Genomic DNA, 20874 nt, shown 5'->3' with positions numbered 1-20874 from the left:
CAAAGGCCTCTGTGGTGGTTCAAATGCAGTGACTACACTTCAGAACTAGCCCTAGTGACTGTCTTTCAGAAAATATTTATGATTATGGTAATTGGACTGATCGTCTCTGAACATCTGAAAAAGTCTCTTTGATCAGTAGAGACTTTGCATCGTCTCTTGTTGAAGCTGGATGGTTAACTTACTCCCTGATAAACATTACTGCATATTTGTGTTCTCTGATGCATCACCAGAGATAATTTGCAAATTGAGATTTTTCATTCTGCCATGAAGTTTGAAAACCAATTACAGTATTTCCCAACAGACTAGCCCTGAGGATGATGTAAAAGAAACAGCTAAGTTGAGAGTGAGAACTTTCTTTACAATAGTCAAAAGAGATGATTGAAAGAAGAGTCCTTAAAGAACATTACAAAGTAGAATTCTTCTTGAACACTGGCAGTATTAAAACATAGTATAAAGTTGTTGTTGGAGTCAAACACCTTAATAGCCACAATGCAGATGAACAATTTTGTATCTAGGCCAGTGATTAGCAAATAGGAGGGTTTCTGTCAATGTTGAATGAGTGAGAAACTCCATGAATTGTGGTTCTACCTTTCCATTTTAGAGTCTAATCCTCATTAGCATAAGATGGGGGAGACTAATCACAGATAAGGCTGGCTACTTTATTGAAATAGTCATCCGTCCTTTGTTCTTGCTTCTGTCTAAGGTTTTCCTTTCTCAAGCCAAAAATATAGCCTCATCTTGTTGCCTAGAGGGCTCTTGTGTTGCAGCAGGAAGCAGAAGTTGCCATGCAAGAGAAGACAACCTCTCAGGGTTTTTTTTTTTTGTTTGTTTGTTTGTTTTTGTTTTTTGCAATAACCTTAGCTCAATGAAGAGAATTATATAGAAAGAGGTACAATGAGAGAGGTAGATGATTTGAGTTTAAGAGGTGAAAGCTGCAAGATGTGAGGGGAGAGGAAGTTTCCTGAGACTAAGAGATGAGGTGGGACTCTGGAGGGCTTCCATGAAGGGCAAAGATCCCACCTCTGCTTGTAAACATCATTCCAGGTAGAAGACTGCTAGATACAGTGCCAGGCTGGTGAACTCTAAGACTGTGTCCTTGGGAGCTATGGTACAGATGTGGCAGACCTGCCTACCTTCAGAAGACTATGTAGGCATGGACAGTGAGCTTACTGGAGACCAGTGTGGACACAAGCCTAGAGGATTCTATTCTGACTGCTTCTATCAGGTACAAACTGGGATCCTCCCCAGAACCTGGGGAGGTAGAGAATCCTACCAATGGATGAGATTGAAGCTCTCACCAACTGGATGATCTGGGGTTCAGAGCAGAATAAAATAGAGTAAATTTCAAACTTCCTACCATGGTACTATCCATGAATGTGCTTGCTTGGGGAATGATCAATTTGTAGCATAAAATTTTTATATATTTGTTTACAGAACATGACAACTAGAAAAGGTTTTTTTAAATCTAGTCCATAGTTTTCACTTTTAGATTACAAAATCAATGTTTAAGCTTAAATGACCAGAGCCATAGCTAAAGTGGTTGATGTTACAGTTTCTGAGATAATGTCTCTCTGAGATACTAAAATACCTACTCATAAGGTATTTTAAATATAGATGTGTATGTATGTGTATGTGTGTTAGTATACAGAAGTCTGCTAGTTATCAAATACTGGGTAGAGGTTTCTTTTGATGTGTGTGTGTGTGTGTGTGTGTGTGTATGAAAGCTACTTAATAGCTAAAGAAAAAGTTTATTTATGACTTCTGAGTGGGCCTTATTTCTAAAAAACATTCTGTGTAACAGTACTTCTAGTCTAAGTTTCCCCATTAACCAGTCTTCTTTAATTTTTTTCTGTCTCATCTTGCAACCCTTTACTCTTTGCAGGAAAAAGGCTGATTGGAATTTGGCTTCTTATTTCTTTCCGGACATCTGTGTCAAAGACTACAACTATATCTTGGAGAAGAGCCTCTTTCTAGCCCAGTGAGGAGACATATTAAGTAACATGGGTGTGCCTCTGTCAGTTCAGCTGCTGTCCCTGGGTTGCTGTGAGTCCAGTCTCTGCTTAAAGAGGCTCAAAAGGAAGGAAGTGGACTGGGTGATTCCTCATGGTGAAAGACTTTCCTTTGAATGTTGCATCACAGAGAGATGATGTGTCATGAGAGGCCTGCCCGTCTTGTCTATCCTTATTCACACATCTGTTCAGAAGTCCCGAGAGTATTCTCTCTTCCAGCAGGGTCCATGGCGGATGAGGGTAAACAGCAGCAGCATTAGGACACCAGCCACAAGGCAAAAGGTAATGGCAAGTACAACCTTTAGAACTGTGGGGAAACAGGAAAAGTATTAGTGTAAAATTAATGCATTAGGAAAAGATGAAGTTCATACATCAGTGCTGATTTCTTCCTGAATTGCACATTTAAGTGGCATTTCTGAAGCACCTTTAAAATCAGCAATGTTGTTGTTAGTCAACTATTATTGATTCTGACTCTTGGTGTCCCTGTATGTGTCAGATTACAACTGCTCCAAAGGGTTTTCAAGACACACCTTTCAGAAGCAGATAACCAGGCCTGTCTTGCTAGGCACCTCTGCATGGGTTTGAACAGATAACTTTTCAACTAGTAGTCAAGCACGTAACCATTTGCACCACCAAGGATCTCCTGAAATCAGCTTACTATGGTGAAAATAGAACTGTTTTAGCAATGAGGAGGCAACCTAGGTTCAAGTTTCAGCATGAACTTTTAGGCCTTAGTTACTTCACTGTAAAGAGAGGGTAATTGACTGAATATTTCTAAGGATCTCTTGTAGCATTAACTTTATGCATTTTTATACAGTTAAGGTATGTTAGCAATTGTTCATGGTCTTAGGGCTAAAGGAAATTCTGAATACTCAACTAGACTACAATTATGAATCGAGTCTAAAAGAAATGCCATATCATCTTAGAGTGTTTGAATTTGATTTTCAGGTCAGTATGTTTCAGAGAGAAAACCTTGAGCATATGTTGAGTGGGGCAAGCATTTTCTACATACCTGTGTATATTGCTAATCTGTACCTTCACTTACACACATCTCTTTAATAGTTGACCAGTAATGAAGCAGATATATGGGATCCTTTTGTAATGAATGAACAAAACTGTCTCGGACAAAGTACAGCAGGAATGCTTCTTAGAAGTGAGAATGGGCAAACTTCATTTCTCTACTTTGGTCATATTTTCAGAAGAGACCAAGCCCTGGAGAAGGATATCGTGCTTGGTAAAATAGAGGATAAGCAAAAAAGGGAAGATCCTCAACTGGATTGACCCAGTGGCTGTGACAATGGGCTCACGCACGGCAATGATTGTGAGGGTGGCACAGGAGTGGACAGTGTTTTGTTCCATTGTATAGTGTCACATGAGTCAGAACTGACTTGATGGCACCCAACAACAACAACAATTCATTATTTTACCTGGAAAGTTCCTCCTCTCTCCCACATGCTACTCCACTAAGGAACACTGATCATAAATCCAGTTTGTATCATTTCTAAATATATCTCTTTTCATTGTAGAAATATAAGTACTTGTTGGCTTAGGTATTGGGGGAACAAACATACCTCTCATTCCAGCAACCTCATCTACTAGTGTTCCAAAGGATACCAAAAATCAAACCAAACCCACTGCCATTGAGTAGATTCTGACTCATAGTTAACAACCTATATTCCAAAAGATATTGTATCTTTTAGCAATATACAATGTAAATACAATATTTACAATATTGTAAATATATTGTAAATATATTGCAATATATAATATACAGTGTAAAAATCACTGATTTAGCCTAAATTGAGAAGCAGAGAGATTAGATAATTAGGTTAAGGTTAAACAGGTAATTTTAGTGAGGTAATACATGGAATTTGATCAGTCTCATGATTTTAAAAACCTATTTACTAATGACTCCAAATTTAAATCTCCAGCCCTGACATCTCCCCAAAATTCAAGGCTCTTATATCCAACTATCTGTCTTAGTTACCAAGTTCTGCTATAACAGAAATACCACAACTGGGCAGCTTTAACAAACAGAAGTTTATTTTCCCACAGTTTAAGAGGCTAAAAGCATGAATTCAGGGCACCGGCTCTAGGGTGCTCTCTCTGTCCACTTGTTTCTTTCCAGCTTCTATCGCTTGGTTCCTTGGCCACCACTTGGCATGTATCTTTCCCCTCCATTTGTGCTTGCTTGCTTGTTTAATCTGCTGTTTTATATCTCAAAAGAGATTGACTTAAGACACATCCTATGCTAATATTGCTTCATTACTATAACAAAAAACATTTCCTAATGGGGTTATAACCACAGATTGTGGGTTAGGATTTACAACACATATTTTGAGGGGACAAAATTCAATCCACAACACTGTCTATTTAACATCTCCCCTTGGACATCTAATAGGCATTTCAATCTCAACAATTCCAAAATGGAACTCCCAATGTATCCCCCAAAATATGCTCGAACTATAGACTTACATCTCAATTGATGGAAACTCCCTTCTTCTAATGATTCAAGATAAACTCTTTTTTTAAATTGCAATTTGGGTGAAAGTTTACAGTGCAAATTCATTTCCAAATGTTCATACATGTTTTGTTTCATGGCATTGATTGTGATCCCTATAATGTAACAGCTCTCTTACTACTTCCTCCCTGTGGTTACCTTTTCCCTGCGTCCTTTCCTATTCATTCAGGGTAAACTCTTAAAGTCTTCTTTGATTCTTGTCTTTCTCTCACATCCTAATCTGTCTGGAATTCCTATTGGGTTTACCAAAAAGAAAAAAAAATCCAGAACTTCTGCTCCCCTCCTTTGACACCACCTCACTTTGGATCACCAAGATCATTATAGTGGCCTCTTGACCTGTCCTCCAGCTTCTAACCTTTCTCCCTATATCCATTTTTAAAGCCACAGCTAAAAACTTCAAGTCAAATCATGCCAATCCTGTGCTTAAAACAAAGTGTGCAATGGGTGCTCATCTTACTTAGAATAAAAGTCAAAGATTTGGTGATGACAGCTTATGAGGCTCTGTATCATGTGGCCCCTATTAACCTCTCAGATTTTTTTTCCTACTACTTTTCCCTTCACTCACTCTCCTCTGACCACATAGGTCTTTTTGTTGTTCCTCACACATGCCAGACACATTCCCTCTCAGTTCCTTCATTATAAAAAACACCTTGATTAGGTAACTCCCTCACCTTCTTTGCTCAAATCTCAGTGATGCCAACTATGACATTCCTATTTGAAAATGTAATGTATATACCTTCTCTCAAGTTGGCATTTGTGATTCTTACCTTACCACGTATTTATTTATCATGTTTATTGTTTATTATCTGTCCCTCTTTTACTCTACTGTTGTTGTTGTTGTGATGTGCCCTCTAGTTGGACCTGACTCATAGTGATCCCTCCTTGGGTTTCTGAGGCAGTATCATTATGGAAGTAGATTGCCCCATCTTCCTTCTGACTTTCACTCTACTGGAATGTAAGTTTCATGAAGGCAAAGGATATACATATAATGAATATAGTGAAGCCCTTAGAACAATACCTGGCATATAGCAGGTGCTCAATAAATATTTGTGGAGAGAATTAATGACCTAGAATTCATTAGATGCAAGTCTTAGTTCAGTGTTTTTCTCATAATGGCAGGAAATCTCTCAGCATTATAAGAAGGTGACTACTAATTAAGTTAGATTCTGATGGACGGTGTATTTAGACCTATAGAGAGTAAATGTGAACTTGGAGGGAATGAAACAGAATTGAGGAAGAAAGGAAAGAATAAATGGAAATGAGGAAGACAAAGATTAATGATTTTTGAAAATCAGATTTCATGACTGACTTTCTATATCTGGGATTTTATTATCAACTCTTTTTTATTTTTGTTTTTATTAGCTATGTTGTCATGGTGAAACCATAGACTGTGCTTTCTCTCCTTCCCTTCTTCCTTCCTTCCTTCCACCCTAGACATGTAGTGAGCACACAGTATGTGCCAGGTAGGCTATGTGCTGGGTACTGGGGTTCCATGATCCCTGCTCTTAAGGAGCTCAGTGTCTAGTGGGACAGACAGACAACTGTGAAATAATGTGATAAACTCTAAAATACAGGTTTAAGAGATATGCCATTGGAACAGGGAGAAAGTTGCAATTTATAGAATGTATTCTATTTGAATGGAGCTCTGGTGGCGTAGTGCCTAAGGTATTTGACTGCTAACCATAAGGTTGGTGGTTCAAACCTACCAGCCACTCCTCGGAAGGAAGGTTGGGCAATCTACTTTCATAGACATACCACTTTGGAAACCTGAGAAGGGGTCGCTATGAGTTGAATTGACTCAAAAGCAGTGAGATTGGTTTAGTTTTGGTTTATTCTATTTGAAAAAGAAAGAGTTTGGAATGTCTTCAGAATATTAGTAAGATTTTATCTGGGCATTTAAAGTGAGTAAGGAGCTCTGGTGGTGCTGTGATTAAAGTGTTAGGCTGCTAACCAAAAGGCTGGCAGTTCGAACCCACAAAGCTGCTCTGTGGGAGAAAGATGAGGCAGTCTGCTTCTGTAAAGATTCACAGGCTTGGAAACTCTATGGGGCAGTTCTACTCTGTTCTATAGTGTCATTATGATTTGGAATCAACTTGATGGCAATGGGTTTAGTTTAGTTTGGTTTAAGGTGAGTGGTAGTTTGCTATGAGACAGAAGGAGTTGTACAAGACAATGTGTAGGAAATAATAAGCAGTTGTACATGGCTGGAGCATAGTCTGTGGGCAGGTGGGTTGGGGCTCAGAGTTTTAATGAAAAAAAATCATATTTTATTAATTATTGTTATTTGTAAAATGTCCAAGAATATGTATTTTTAATGATAAAGATAACAAATAATATTTACTGAAGACTTCCTCTGGTCCAAGAACTGGTTAAAAGCTTTATCTTACTTTATATTTCCCAATCAACTTCTTATTATTCCATCCTAAAGAAAATATGAGTCAGAAACAACTCGATGGCACTTAACAACAACAACAACACAAAGAAAATAAGATTGAGGCTTAGAAAGAGAAGTAAAGAAGACTGCCAACTGCTACAAATAGGACTTGAAGATGTAGAGGTTGAACCCGAATTCTGGAGCCTTACCCTGCAATTAATCTTTTAAATGTCTTTGTGATGTCATATAGCCTTACTGAATTGTCAAATCTTCATGTGGTCTTGGGGTTCCAGGTTTTCAGGGGTTTGGTTTGCCATAAAGGAAACAGAGATCATGAGCAATTATTAACACATGAACGTAACATGACCAATCTTTTTTTTTTTTTTAATAAAAGAAAGAAAAAGAAAAAAACAACTGTGGAACATGGACCTGTGGAACAGTGTAGACCTCATAGGTAGCTATTAAAATACCTTTGACAAGATGCTGACAGCTTAGAACTGGAGCTGTGACCCTGGGAACGCAGATGAAGCAATTAAAGAGACTAGATGTACAATTGACAGGCTTTTGTGACTAAATATACAGGTGAAAGAGAAGTTATGGTCAAAGCAACCCCAGGAATTTTATTTTGGGTGACTGAGAAGATGATTAGGGTGTGAATTGAGATTAGGGAGCACATTCAATGTAATTGACTTAGAGAAAAGGAGATAATGAGTTTTTTTCCAACATACAATCAAGACAGGTTATTATTCAGATAGAGGTGACTAGAAGGCAGTTGGGGAAAAAATAAGGTCTAGAATTCTAGATGTAGATGTGTGCATGAGGATTATAGAAGACAAAAATCTGGTTATACTCACCCATTCTGAATGTGGAATGAGGCAACCAAAGGCAGAGCCCTGGAGACACTATCATTTGGGGAGGTGGTGGTGGACAGTACCAATTTGAGATAAATTGGCTGAGGGGTCTGAGAGGAGAGTCAGGAGAGAGCTGAATGAGTGTGTTGTGAATAGGTATTTATTTTTGTTTTTTTAATTATGTGCTTTCTTTCAACTGCCACGGTTTTGGTGAGTTTGACAGAATAATGTTCTGGAATTTGAGAATGGAGAGAGTGATCTATTGTATCTTACTGCAAAAAGGTCTAGTGCAGATAATGACTGAAAAGATGTCCTACTGCATGGCTACATGGAAAGACACAAAAGCTTCAGTGTGAATCAATACTGTTTTTGTAAAAAGCATTTTGGCAATGTATGTCAAACGTCTCTTTCTCTTTTTATTAATTTCCAAGTCCTGTCTAACCTCTTTTCACCCTTTGAATGAGTCTACTTTTCTCCTTCACTTGCCCTAGTCAAGGAAACTACCACTTCTTGGACTATTGCAACTGTTTTCCCTGCCCTCAGTCCCGTTCCCTTCCAGTCCATTCTCCCCCATGAAGCTAAATAGATCTTGCTAAAACAAAAACCAGTCGTGTCACCTCTCCTCTGCCTAAAACCTATCAATGATCATAACTCTTCAACTTGACCTAGAAGGCATGTGCCACCTACCTTTCCAGACTCAGCTTTCTGCACTCTCACCATATCACACTTTTCCCAGTTCCAAAAATGCCTATATTATTTTTAACCTCTTGGCCTTCATACATTCTCTCTCTTTTGTCTATAACATTAACCTCTCTCATCTCCATTCAAGTGGTTCACATCCTTGTCTTCTTCAGGTTTCAGTTTAAACAACACCTCCTCTGAGAAGCCTCCTCTGATTCCTTAGACTTAGGCTAATTGTTCCTGCTATATGTTCTTTCAGTTTCCTGCATATCCTCCATCAAATTAGTCACCATACTTTACTGATAGAGCTTGTTTAACTCTTTATCCCCTGTCTCCTTTGTCAAAGCTTACAAGCCACAGACAACAATTTTCTTTGCTGCTGTTTCCTCAGTGAACTTAATGCCTGATACATATGCAAATATTGAGTGCATCAGAGGCAATCAATAAATATCTATTGTTTATTAAATATTTATATACTTTGACCCACTAATCTTATTTTTGGAATTTGTCCTATGGGAATAGTCCACAAGACAGTGTGGGATGGAAAGGAAATATGATGTAAAAGCAATATGGTGTTGGTCACACTGTTAGCTTGTAATTCTGATCCTACCACTTGTGGTAAGTTATTCTGAGTTTCCTTCTCAGTACAATGGAGATATTGATACCCACTGTAAGAGAAAAGGAAAAGAAGCCACTGAATTAGGTACTAAAAACATTCAAAATTTTCAGAAAAGAGATGAGGGAAAGGTGGACATTGTTTTACAGAATACTTAAGGAGTGAGAGGGAAATTAGGAAATAAACATCAGTATGTAAATTATTAGTTCCAGAAAATTGGAAATGAAGAGAGTGGGAGGGAGTAGACACTTGAGGATGCTTTTTGGTGATATATTTGAACATTTTTATAGTAGAAGGGAAGAAGCCAGTGCAGAAGAATAAGAAGAATCATGTTCTAAGAGATTTTTTTGGCATAGGTCCTGAGGAGACTGCAGGGATGGGGTCATATGCACAGAGAGAAGACTCAGGCTACTTAAGGAGGAACATACTTTCCTGAGGGAGAGCAGTGAAGGCATGGTAAAGCTACTGAGCTATTTTTAGCTGGTGAAAGATGGAATTAGGGGTTTTCAATAATTGTCCTAGTATTCTCAGGCCATTTATTGAGAATAAATAAGTCAAGATGGAATTGGATATTTGGGAAAAAATAAGAAGTTCTTTTTGAAGAAAGTAGCAAAAGGGTCTAGTAAGGCTGAATACATTTACCACTCAGTGTTGAAAGACTCAGCTGAGGTTGGAATAGAAATGTAAACACTCATAGTTTGAAATGGTGACAAGAGGCTTGGACATATTTGTTTTCTTCAGCTCTACTCAGTAGACCACAACAGAGAAAATTTGTGGTTGATTAGGTTGGATATTGGTACAGTGAGCAGGCCAGGTATGGGCCATCATTATGGCTGTCAGAACTGTCTAGGTTGATGGCAGGAGTGGAAGTGAGAAGGGATTGATGTACACTAAACAAATTCCCCATATCTTGAACACATGATGAGATATATCCTGGGAAAGTGAAGATAATTACAACAAGGATGAGAAGAAGATGTTATAATCAAATAGCCTCATTTCTGAGGGAGGAGGAGTGCTGGGAGGAATATCATTGAACAGGGGCTCTAAACAATGGGGGAAAGAGAATGACAAGAATGAATTCAAAAATGAATTACACTAAAAACAGAGTTCAGATAAAACAGACATGATAATGTGTCTTTCTGAGAATTTTACCTACTATCCTAGCATTACTCTTGGAGACCATATAGAACAAACCTGGTCCTTTTTCTTTAAAGAAGTTTAAATATTGAATTCACTTTGTGAATTCATGCTATAGACTACCTCATGCTATAGACTCTTAACAAGCTTTCTTTAAACTAAAACTAGTGGTGTGCTGATAAACACATGACAGGAAGAGGAACAGAGGGAGAGAGAGAGTTGGAGAGAGAAAGAGAGGACTTTGATTTATAGCATTTGCTTATTTCTGTGAAAATACTTCCACTGTGACCAGTTTCAAGCTGTCAAAGTGAGATTACTGAATTCAGGTGGGAAAAGATGCAACATTTCACTCTTGAGACCTGTATGATTTGGTTCCAGCACACCAACCCTTAAGTTTTTTCTTTCTTTTCTTAATTATACTTGTCTCTATTGTATTATTGATGTTGTGTCTTTTGAGGAAAAACATTTACACACTACAGGTGGAGTTACTTAGAGGATATGACAGATTGGACATGGAGGATGAAGGAAAAGGCGGAATCGAAATGGCTCCTAGGTTACTGGGTGTGGCTGCTAATCAAGATAGAGAGCAGCAGGTTCAGAGAGGAAAAGTCACTAATGTCTACACTAATTGAACAAATATTTATTGAGCTCCAATCCATGTCAGGTACAGATGCTGCAGACAGATACAAAAGAGAACACAACAGATAAAAATCCTTCACTCTTATACATGTACCCAAATGAATTGAAAATAGGAACTGAAACAGACTCGTGTATACCAATGCTCATTTTTCACAATAATTATGTTGCATTATTCACAATAATTAAAAGGTGGAAACAACCCAAATGCCCGTTAGCAGATGCGTGAATAAACAAAATGTGGTATATACATACAATGAAATATTATTCAGCCATAAAAAGGAATAAATTCTAATACATGCTGTAACATGGATGAAACTTGAAAATATGCTAAGTGAAATAAAACAGACACAAGAGGACAAATATTGTGTGATTCCACATACATAAAATATCCACAACAGGTAAATTAATAGACACAGAAGATAGATTACAGGTCACCAGTGGATGGGGGTAGGAGAAAATGAGGTGATATTGCTTGGTGGACCCCGAGTTTCTGATTGGGATGATGAAAAATTTTGGAAATAGATGGTGATAATGGTTGTACAACATTGTGAATGTTGTGAATGCCACTGAACTGTAAACTTCCAAATGGTTAAAATGGCAAATTTTATGTGATACAGATATAGCTATAGATATGCATACATAGATACTATAAAATAATTGGACCTCTGAGTGATACCTGTGGGAATGTCTTTGGACCCCTGACTCTTTTGCCAAGTAACTCCCCTATCCATACTAGCTTTAAGCCACTAGAACATTTGAGAAGTGCCTTTCTGGTATCTGCTAACCAGAAAGCTGGCAGTTCAAACACACCAATCACTCCTGGGAAGGAAGACTGGGCAATCTACTTCTGTAGAGAGATACCACCTCAGAATCCCAAGGAGGGGTTGCTATGAGTTGGAATTGACTCAGTGGCAATGAGTTTTATTTTTCCCCCTGGTGTCTTGTATCATACCATTAGAAACCTCCATGCAAACTGATTTCACATGATGCATTTGTCGTTTTCTGTAGGAAAACTTCCGTGATCTCCGTGACTGCCTCCTTCCAAATCTGGGTAACTCTTGCTCCCATTGCAACCCATGTAATCATAACACTTGTTTATTCTGCATTTTATGAATCTGTATGGGAGCTCTGGTGGTGTAATACCTAAGGTATTTGACTGCTAACCAGAAGGCTGTCAGTTCAAACCCACCGGTCACTCCTCAGAAGGAAGACTGGGCAATCTACTTTGGTAGAGATACCTTGGAAACCTAAGGAAGGGTCACTGTGAGTTGGAATCCACTCAATGGCAGTGAGTTTGGTTTGGTTTTTTTTGGATACTTTCCCACTACATTGTGAACTTCCTGTTCCCATCTTAAACAGTGAGGTAGAGACATCCATCAACGTAGCCTTTATCTGAAGTAGTAAAGTCCAAATTAAATACATTTTCAACATACAATGTTCATTTAATCTAGTCCAAAGTTTTACTTATATTAATATTTTCCCTTCTGTTACAGTAAAACAAAATCCCACAACAAACAAAAACAATGCCCCTAAAATTTTTTCCTGCAGGAATTTTATCCTAATTAGAAACACTTTTCAAAGTTTATTATGAAAGTAGTGCTTTTGAATGTCAAATAATGACTTTCTTCACTATTTTACATTTGGCTCATTGCTGGAGGAAAGTTATAACCATAGAGAAGAAAAATTAATTAGGTGATGGCTCCAAGACCAAATATTTTCCTGGGGAAGAAAATACAAATAAGCAAAGTGATCAAAGTCTTCCGTCAGTTTTCCAGTAACTGGCTTTATTTTACACTCTGGCATCCAGCAGGAACCATCTTTAGGCATTCTCTCTCTTTCTCTTTAATCGTAATGCAGCATGGTATTATGGATTGAATTATGTCTCCCTGAAATATGTGTTGGAGTCCTGACCCAGGTACCTGTTGATATAATCCTATTTGAAAATAGGATTTTCTTTGTTATGTTAATGAGGTAATATTAGTGTAGTATATTCTAAACCTCACTTCTGAGTGATATAAAGAGGAACATAGACACAGAGACCAACAAGTACAAATGGGGGAAGATGGACGCCACATACAAATCGCCAAGGGACCAAAGAACACCAGGCCTATAGAAGCTGAGAAAAGGATCTTCCCCCAGAGCCAACAGAGAGAGAGCCTACCTTTAGAACCCATGTCCTAAATTTGGACTTTGAGCTTCCAAGACTGTAAGAAATTTCTTTCACTAAAGCCACTCATATATGGTATTCTGTTCTAGCAGATCTAAGAAACTAAGATAACTGGTGCTCTTCAGATGTGTTGTAACTGCCACATAGCAAATGTGTAGGACTGTAATCAATGTCAATTTGGACATGTTTGCTTTTGTACAATGAGTAGTTTCAGCAGGACCTGTGAGTTTGCTTAGGTTTTCTGAAGACACTAGAATCAAAGTTTGACACATTCTTTTTGTCCTCCAGATTTTGTAATCACTCTCAGCATTCTAATAAATTTTGATCTTGGAGGCATTTGGAAAATGCTTGTTTCCAGTTTTGCTCCAGTTTGATATGTGCCATTATATTTCCTTTCTTAAATCAACTTTAGATGAAAGATTTCTTACCACAGGAGCTTCAAAGGAAGTTCTACTCATTCAGTGTTCTCACCTCTGACGTGCTGCACTAGAACATCTTGTTTTTATCAGGCTTCTTATTTGCTGTGACATATATATTCCAAAAAGAGCTCTGGTGGTGCTGTGGTTAAACCATTGGGCTGCTAACCAAAAGGTCAGTGGTTCAAACCCACCAGCTGCTCTATGGGAGAAGGATGAGGCAGTCTGCTTCTGAAAAGATTTACAGCCTTGGAAACTCTATGGGGCAGTTGTATTCTGTCCTACAGGGTCACTATGAGTCTGAATTGACTTGATGGCAGTGGGTTTGGTTTTTGGTATATACTTCAAGAGCTGCTATATATATTACATATATCAAAGCTTTTGTTTGATTTTTGTATCTTCAAAAGGAACATGGGTATTTCAGGGTCAAAAAATGCAAAGCCCTGCCACCCAAAATATTTAATAGAAATGTCAGAACACTACCAAGGTTTCAGCCTAGAAGATTTCCCAAAATTCTTCCACTGTATCTCATATTTTTGCCTCTCCTAGCGAGAAGGTGAGAAGTACTAGGTGAGTTATTCCTTTGCCTATTAGCCTAGAAATAACTATAGTGTGACATCTGTTTCACTTTAAATACTTAAAGAACAGCCTCATATAGTCCTGTTGAAAGAACTCCTCTTGGAGTTCTTAAATAACAAGTGATTTCTGTAAGCACCTCATACTGACTTTACTGAGATTAGTTTAAGTTAATAAATCTTCTCCAAACAGTACTTTTTATTTATTTTTTTAAATAAAATACTGGGAGAGCACTGGTGGTGTAGCACCTAAGGCATTTGACTGCTAACCAGAAGGCTGATAGTTCAAACCCATGAGCCCTCCTTGGGAGGAAGATTTGGCAATCTATTTCTGTAGAGATATCACCTTGGAAACCCAAGGAGGGGTCACTATTAGTCAAAACCAACTTGATGACAATGAGTTTAGTTTGGTATATAGGGAGAGCACTCTTTAATATGACGGACTGTAAGGACTCAAACATATACCCACCCCCTATTTCTGAGGGGTAATTTTATGATCAAGTCATGTGTTTGGCCAGTTACAGAGATCAAGACTGCCCCATGAACTTTAACTCAGGTTTTATCCCTGATTATGTTTTGGCACAGATGCACCCTTATATTAATACTGAAAAAACCATGTCAAGGCAAATGGAGGCAGGACCAAGAAGCAAAGTAGAAGTTGTATGAAATTGGGAATTCCTGAAACAAGCCATCACCCAAACTTCATTCACCTCAAAGCTGGAAGTAAAAGCCAAGGTATATTCTCAAAGTACCATCCATCATGAGAAAGGTTGTTCTGCCCTTTCTGCAGAGCTCTGCATATACACTAATCTGCCACATCCTCAATACCTTGGTGGTCAGTTGTGATCATACACTCCGCAGCCCAGTCTTTGGAGATCACAGGGTCAAGCAGCTCAGCAAACTTGGTCAGAGGACAACTGTGGGTGCAGCCTGGCAGTGTGAGGGGATATGGTTCATGCTGCGACTCATTCCGATAGTGCATCTCCACGAAGTACTCCCTGGTGGTAGAAGGCAGAGGAGAGAGCTCTGTGATTTCCGTGTTGTTTAGCTGTCTCGTAATTTCTTTCCCTGTGGACTGTAACATGCTAACTAAGGGACTAGTAAAAAGAATTTATGGGAACAAGGAGATTTTAGCCAATTTAGGACTGGGAATTGGAGATCGTGGCAAATGGGCCAGATCCACAGGGTAGAAATGGGAGGGGCTGATTTGTTAGATAAGCAGGGGTATAGGAGGCGGGGCCAGGATGTTTTAGTAGAGAAGGATCAGAGAGGCTAAGTATGGTTGGGATAGCCAGAGGTGACTTTAATGAGCTTTTGAATAAGAAGTAGGGGAGGGGAAAGGAAAGGGAGATGAGGGCTGTTGGATTCCCCTTCCTGTTCTCTCCCTTTCATGTTTCTCATGCGCTCTTTCTTTTTCTCTCCTTCTCTTATAATTTTTCTTTTTAATCTTTCTCTGAATGTATCTCCCCTCTCCTTAACCAGGCTATAAACATGGAATTGAAGAATTTATAATATGTATGCTTGAATATATGACATGCCTTTATCACAAAATTATCCCTCAGAAAGAGGGAGTAGCTATATATTTGAGGTCTTACAATTTCTTCTATTAAGGAGTTCTCGCTCAACACTTTATTTCAAAAACCAAAGTACTGTTTAGGGATGGTCTGTTAGCTTAAACCAACCTCAGGAAAATTAGTGTGAGGTGCTTATAGAAGTTAACTGCCAATTGAAAAGGAAGAAGAGAAATTTAAGTGACCTTTCTTCAAGTAGTAACATCACAATTGCAACTGTTGGATGTTGTTACAAACAAGCCCTTACAAATATCACTTTTAAAAGGCATTATAGACAGTAGTGACCACAAATACTCACTTTTGAGATGTTTTAAAATATATCTCTAATAGTATATGGATGAATACATGTAGCTTAGGATAATATTTCTAATAACAGCATCATTCAGAGATTTTAAAATGTATCTCAAGATACGTTAAAGATGTCTAATACCAAACCAAACACCAAACACACTGCTGTCGAGTCGGATCCGACTCATAGCAACCCCTCTTTGGGTTTCTGAAATGGTATCACTATGGAAGTAGATTGCCCAACCTTCCTTCCGAGGAGTGGCTGGTGGGTTTGAACTGCCAGCCTTCTGGTTAGCAATCTAACGCCTTAGGCACTATGCCACCAGAGCGCCTAAAGATGTCTAATAGTCTATTAAAATTCAGGATTCTCTTTCCATAAAATAGAGTTCTAGCTGAGAGTGACTACATTTTCCAGAATCCTTTGCACCTAAGTGGAATCAAGTGACAAATTTTAGCCAGTAGAATGTGAGCAGAAGAGGTATGTACTTTTTCTGGGCTGAGGTGGTTGCTTTCTTCATCCTCTTTTCTACAGGCTTCAAGCAGGTGAGTACAGAACTCTTAAAGATTGTAGGCTACAAGATGGAGCCCTAGGTCCCTGAGTTATCATGTGTGAATCACAATATGTGACCAAGAACACCTGCACTGGGCTGTTAACATGAGTGAGAAGTCAATTTCCACTGAATTAACCCTCTGAGAAGATGAAGCTCATTTGTTACAGCAGACAAAATTATCCTATTAGTTAATAATCAGGAAAGTGGTTTTAGGGGACTCATAACTGGCTTTACTGATAAAGATAAATGATAAATATGTATGCAAAGGACTTCCCTTTTCTGATCTGGCATATAAAGAGCTTGGAAGTGATCATTCTTGTCCTCATAACAAGAAAAAACTGAAAATCAACTATGCTAGATACAGCAGAGGATTGAGGTCATAGGGCAAACTGCCTCCCTGAAAACTGAGAGAGACGCTCATTGCTTGCTAGGAGTAGAGTTCACTGCTGCTGGACCCAGCACTGGGTAGGGATACTTAAAGGGCAACAGACTAATTGCTAGAGACTGAGCCTGGACTAGCTTGAGAAACAAAAACTGGTGGCCTAGCTTTAGGAGGAGTCCACGCTTTCATAAGTTTTACCAACAGAAACTTTATCATGTTCTCATTGTGAAACTTGGAGGAAAATCTCCTCCTGCTTCCAGCAATGAGTGGGGAGGGTGTGACCATTTTTAAATAGTGCTCTGTTCTCCTTAACAACAGCCTGTCTTCAAAGGGAAATATTTTACCAAGGCTTACCCTACATTAGTTTTCTCAGACAGTAACGAATGCAGAGGAAGGTTAACAACCAACTCCAGTACAGCATCCTCCAGCCTTAGACATGGGGGAAAGGAAATACCTAATTCCAGCCACCTGTAGCCTTCCTATTTTATGGAAAGGGTGAAATGAAAAAGCAGAAAAGCACTTATAAAGGTCACAACACAGGGGCACAGGCTCGCTAAAACATTGAGACATAATCATAGGGTTATAGAATGCTTCCTTTACCCCCAGACCATAATACCAATAAACATCAACAGAGTTTTACCAGGGATGACAACAGAAAGAAATTCAGCTCCTTTTATCCAGTACGTTATTTCTAGCTTTCAACAAAAAAAATTACAAGACATATTGAAAGGCAAAAATACAGTCTAAAGAGACAGGGAAAACTCAGAATGAGACTTGCATTTGGTAGAGGTTTTAGATTATCAGAGAGGGGAATTAAAAATAAGTATGATTAATATACCAAGAGCTATAATGGAAAGGGGGCCAACAAGCATGAACAGATGGTAATGGAAGCATAGAGTTGGAAACTCTAAGACAGAATCAAAAGGAAATGCTAGAAATAAAAAATGGTGTAACAGAAATGAATAATGCCTTTGATGGGCTCATCAGTAGACTGGACATGGCTGAGAAAGGAACCAGTGAGCTTGAAGATATGTCAATTTAGACTTTCCAAACTGAAAAGCAAAGAGAAAAAAAGACTGAAAAGATAAGAACAAAATAACAAGAATTATGGGATAATTAGAAAATGTGTAATATATGCATAAGAAGACCAGAAAAAGAAAAAAAGGAACAGAAGAAATATTTGAAGTAGTAAAGACTGAGGATTTTCCAAAATTGTTAACAAATAAACTATAGGTCCAGGAAGCTCAGAGAACACCAAATAGAATAACTATACCTATGCATATCATATTCAAGCCTAGAAAATCAAAGACAAAGAGAAAATCTTGAAAGAAGCCGGGGGTGGAGGGAGGGAGCCACACAAAAACATCCAACATATAAAGGAACAAAGGATAAGAATGACATTGAATTTTTCTTTAGAAACCATTCAAGCAAGAAGAGAGTGAGTGAAATTTGCAGTGTTGAAAGAAAGGAAAAAAAAAAAAAAAAACCCTTTAATTCTGTACCTAGCAAAATTATCCTTCAAAAGTGAAAGAGAATTAGACTTTTGCTGACAAACAAAAATTGAAGGAATTTATTGCCACTAGACCTGCTTTTCAAAAAATGTTAAAAGTTCTTCAGAGAGAAATAAAATTATATAGGTCAGAAACTCAGATTTACATGAAAGAAGTACATTCAAGAAAGAATAAGTCAAGGCTAAATATAATATTCAATTTTCTTTTTCTTAACTTATCTAACAGATAATGGTTTGTTTAAAATAACAACGGCAACAAACTATTAGCTGATTATAGTTTATGTATAAGTGAAATTTATGATAGCAATGCTACAAGGAACTGAAGGAAAGAATTGAGAATATTTTATTATAAGGTACTTATATTCCCTATGAAGGAGCTCTGGTGGTATAGTGGTTAAAGCATTTGGCTCCAAACCAAAAGGTCAGTGGTTCAAATGCATCAGCCACTCCATGGAAGAAAGGTGAGGCAGTTAGTTCTATAAAGATTTTACAGCCTTGGAAACCCAGTGGGGGTCACTGTGAGTAGGAACCAAGTCAATGGCAGTGAGTTTGAAGTTTGGTTTTACACTGCCTGTGAAGGGTACAGTGGTATTTGAAAATGACTTAGATTAGTTGTAAACATATATTGCAAACTCTAGGCAACCACTAAAACAATTTTTAAACAATATACTATGACAAGAGAGAAAATGGAATCATATAAAATATTTAATTCAAGTCAGAGAGACAGTAAAAAAGAAGAAACAAAGAACAAGGGTAACAAATAGAGAACAATTACAAATATGACATTAATTAAAGTATATTAATAATCACTTTAAATGTGAATGGTCTAAATATACCAATTAAAAGAGAGAGACTATCAGAGTGGATAAAAAATCAAAGCTGAACTATATGTTGTTAACAAGAAACCCACCTAAATATAAAGACAGATCTTAAGTGAAGGGATAGAGAAAGATATACCATGCTAACATTAATTACAAAATATCTGTTGTAGCTATGTTAATTTAAAACAAAGCAGATTTCAGAGCACAGAAAATTTTTGGGGATAAAAAGGGGCATTAGGGAAAGGGGTCAATTCTCCAAGAAGACAATCCTTAATGTGCCTAACAGAGCATTAAAATATGTGAGACAAAAATTGACAGAATTGCTTAGAGAAATACACAAACCCACTACTATAGCTGGTGATTTAAACACTTCTCTGTCAATCATTAACAGGCCTGGCAGCAGAAAACCAGGAAGACTGTAGTTAAACTAAACAGCATAATTAGTCAACTGGATCTAACTGACATTTATAGAATACAGGTATACTTCAAAGATGTAAGTTTGGTTCCAGACCACCGTGATAAAATGAGTAGCCCAATAAACTGAGTCACACGAATTTTTTGGTTTCTCAGTGCATATAAAGTTATATTTACACTATACTGTAGTCTATTAAGTGTGCAATAGCTTTACAAAAAAGTTTGAAATATTGTTAGAATTACCAGAATGTGACACAGAGACAGGAAGTGAGCACATGCTGTTGGAAAAATGGTGCTGACAGACTTGCTCGACACAGAGTTGTCACAAGCCTTCAATTTGTAAAGAATGCAATATCTGTGAAGTGCAATAAAGTGATGCATAATAAAATGAGGTTTTCCTGTACATCATCCAAGAACAGCTGAATATATATTCTTTTCAAGCTTACAGGGAGCATTCACCAAGATAGATTACATCCTGGGTCATAAAACATACCTTAAGAAATTTAAAAGAATAGAAATCATACAAAATATACTTCAGACAACAACAGGATTAAACTGGAAATCAATAAAAGAATGATAGCTAGAGAATCCCAAAATATTTGGACATTAAACAACACACATATGGGTTAAAGAAGTCCCAAGAAAAATTTTTTTAAAAATGTTTCATACTAAATGAGTTTGAAAATACAACTTATCAATATTTGCAGGATGCAATTAAAGCATCTTAAAGGGAAATTTATAGCACTGAATGTATTTATTAGAAAAAAGAAAGACCTAAAATTAATAATCTAAGTTTCTTCCACTTTAGAATGCTCAAAAAAGAAGAGCAGATTTAATATGAAGGAAGCAGCAGAAGAAAAATAATAAAAATTAAATTATAAATCAAAGAAATTGAAAACAGGAAAATAATAGAGAAAAAAAAAATCAACAATACCAAAAGCTGTTTCTTCGAAAAGATCAATAAGATTGATAAACCTATAGCCTGCCCAATGAGAAAAAAAAGAGAGAGAGAAGACACAATTACTAACATTAGAAAATGAAAGTGGGCCATCATAACTGAGCCCATGAACATTAAAAGAATAATAAAGGAACAATATGAACAACTCTACATGCACAAATTTGAAACTCACATAAGAAAAAGTAGATAATCTGAATAGGCCTCTGCCTATTAAAGAAATTGGATCAACTATTAATAACTTTCCAAAATATAAAGCACCAGTCCTGGGTGGTCTCACTGTTGAATTCTACCAAATGTATAAAAGGAAAATTAACACTTTCTCAAACTCTTGCAAAAAAAAAAAAAAATCTATATCTATATATCTATATCTATATCTATCTATCTATCTATCTA

General features: G+C 37.5%; 1 protein-coding gene across 1 annotated transcript in view; it reads right to left on the bottom strand.

The window, feature by feature from the left end:
• Window positions 1–2197: 2197 nt before the first annotated feature.
• Window positions 2198–20874, bottom strand: part of ACP3 (acid phosphatase 3) — an 82453-nt gene continuing 63776 nt past the window's right edge. Inside the window, exons 10-11 of the mRNA XM_007937446.1 lie at window positions 14815–14984; window positions 2198–2316 (exon numbers count right to left, since the gene is read on the bottom strand). Of these exons, the coding sequence (XP_007935637.1) occupies window positions 2198–2316; window positions 14815–14984 (289 nt within the window). The remainder of the gene's footprint in view (window positions 2317–14814; window positions 14985–20874) is intronic.

Source organism: Orycteropus afer, unplaced genomic scaffold (assembly GCF_000298275.1).
Source record: "Orycteropus afer afer isolate SDZICR_OR568_19922 unplaced genomic scaffold, OryAfe1.0 scaffold00003, whole genome shotgun sequence".
Taxonomy (NCBI): Eukaryota; Metazoa; Chordata; class Mammalia; order Tubulidentata; family Orycteropodidae; genus Orycteropus; species Orycteropus afer.
The sequence above is the reverse complement of the archived record's forward strand: the minus strand, read 5'-3'. Positions and strand labels throughout refer to the sequence as shown.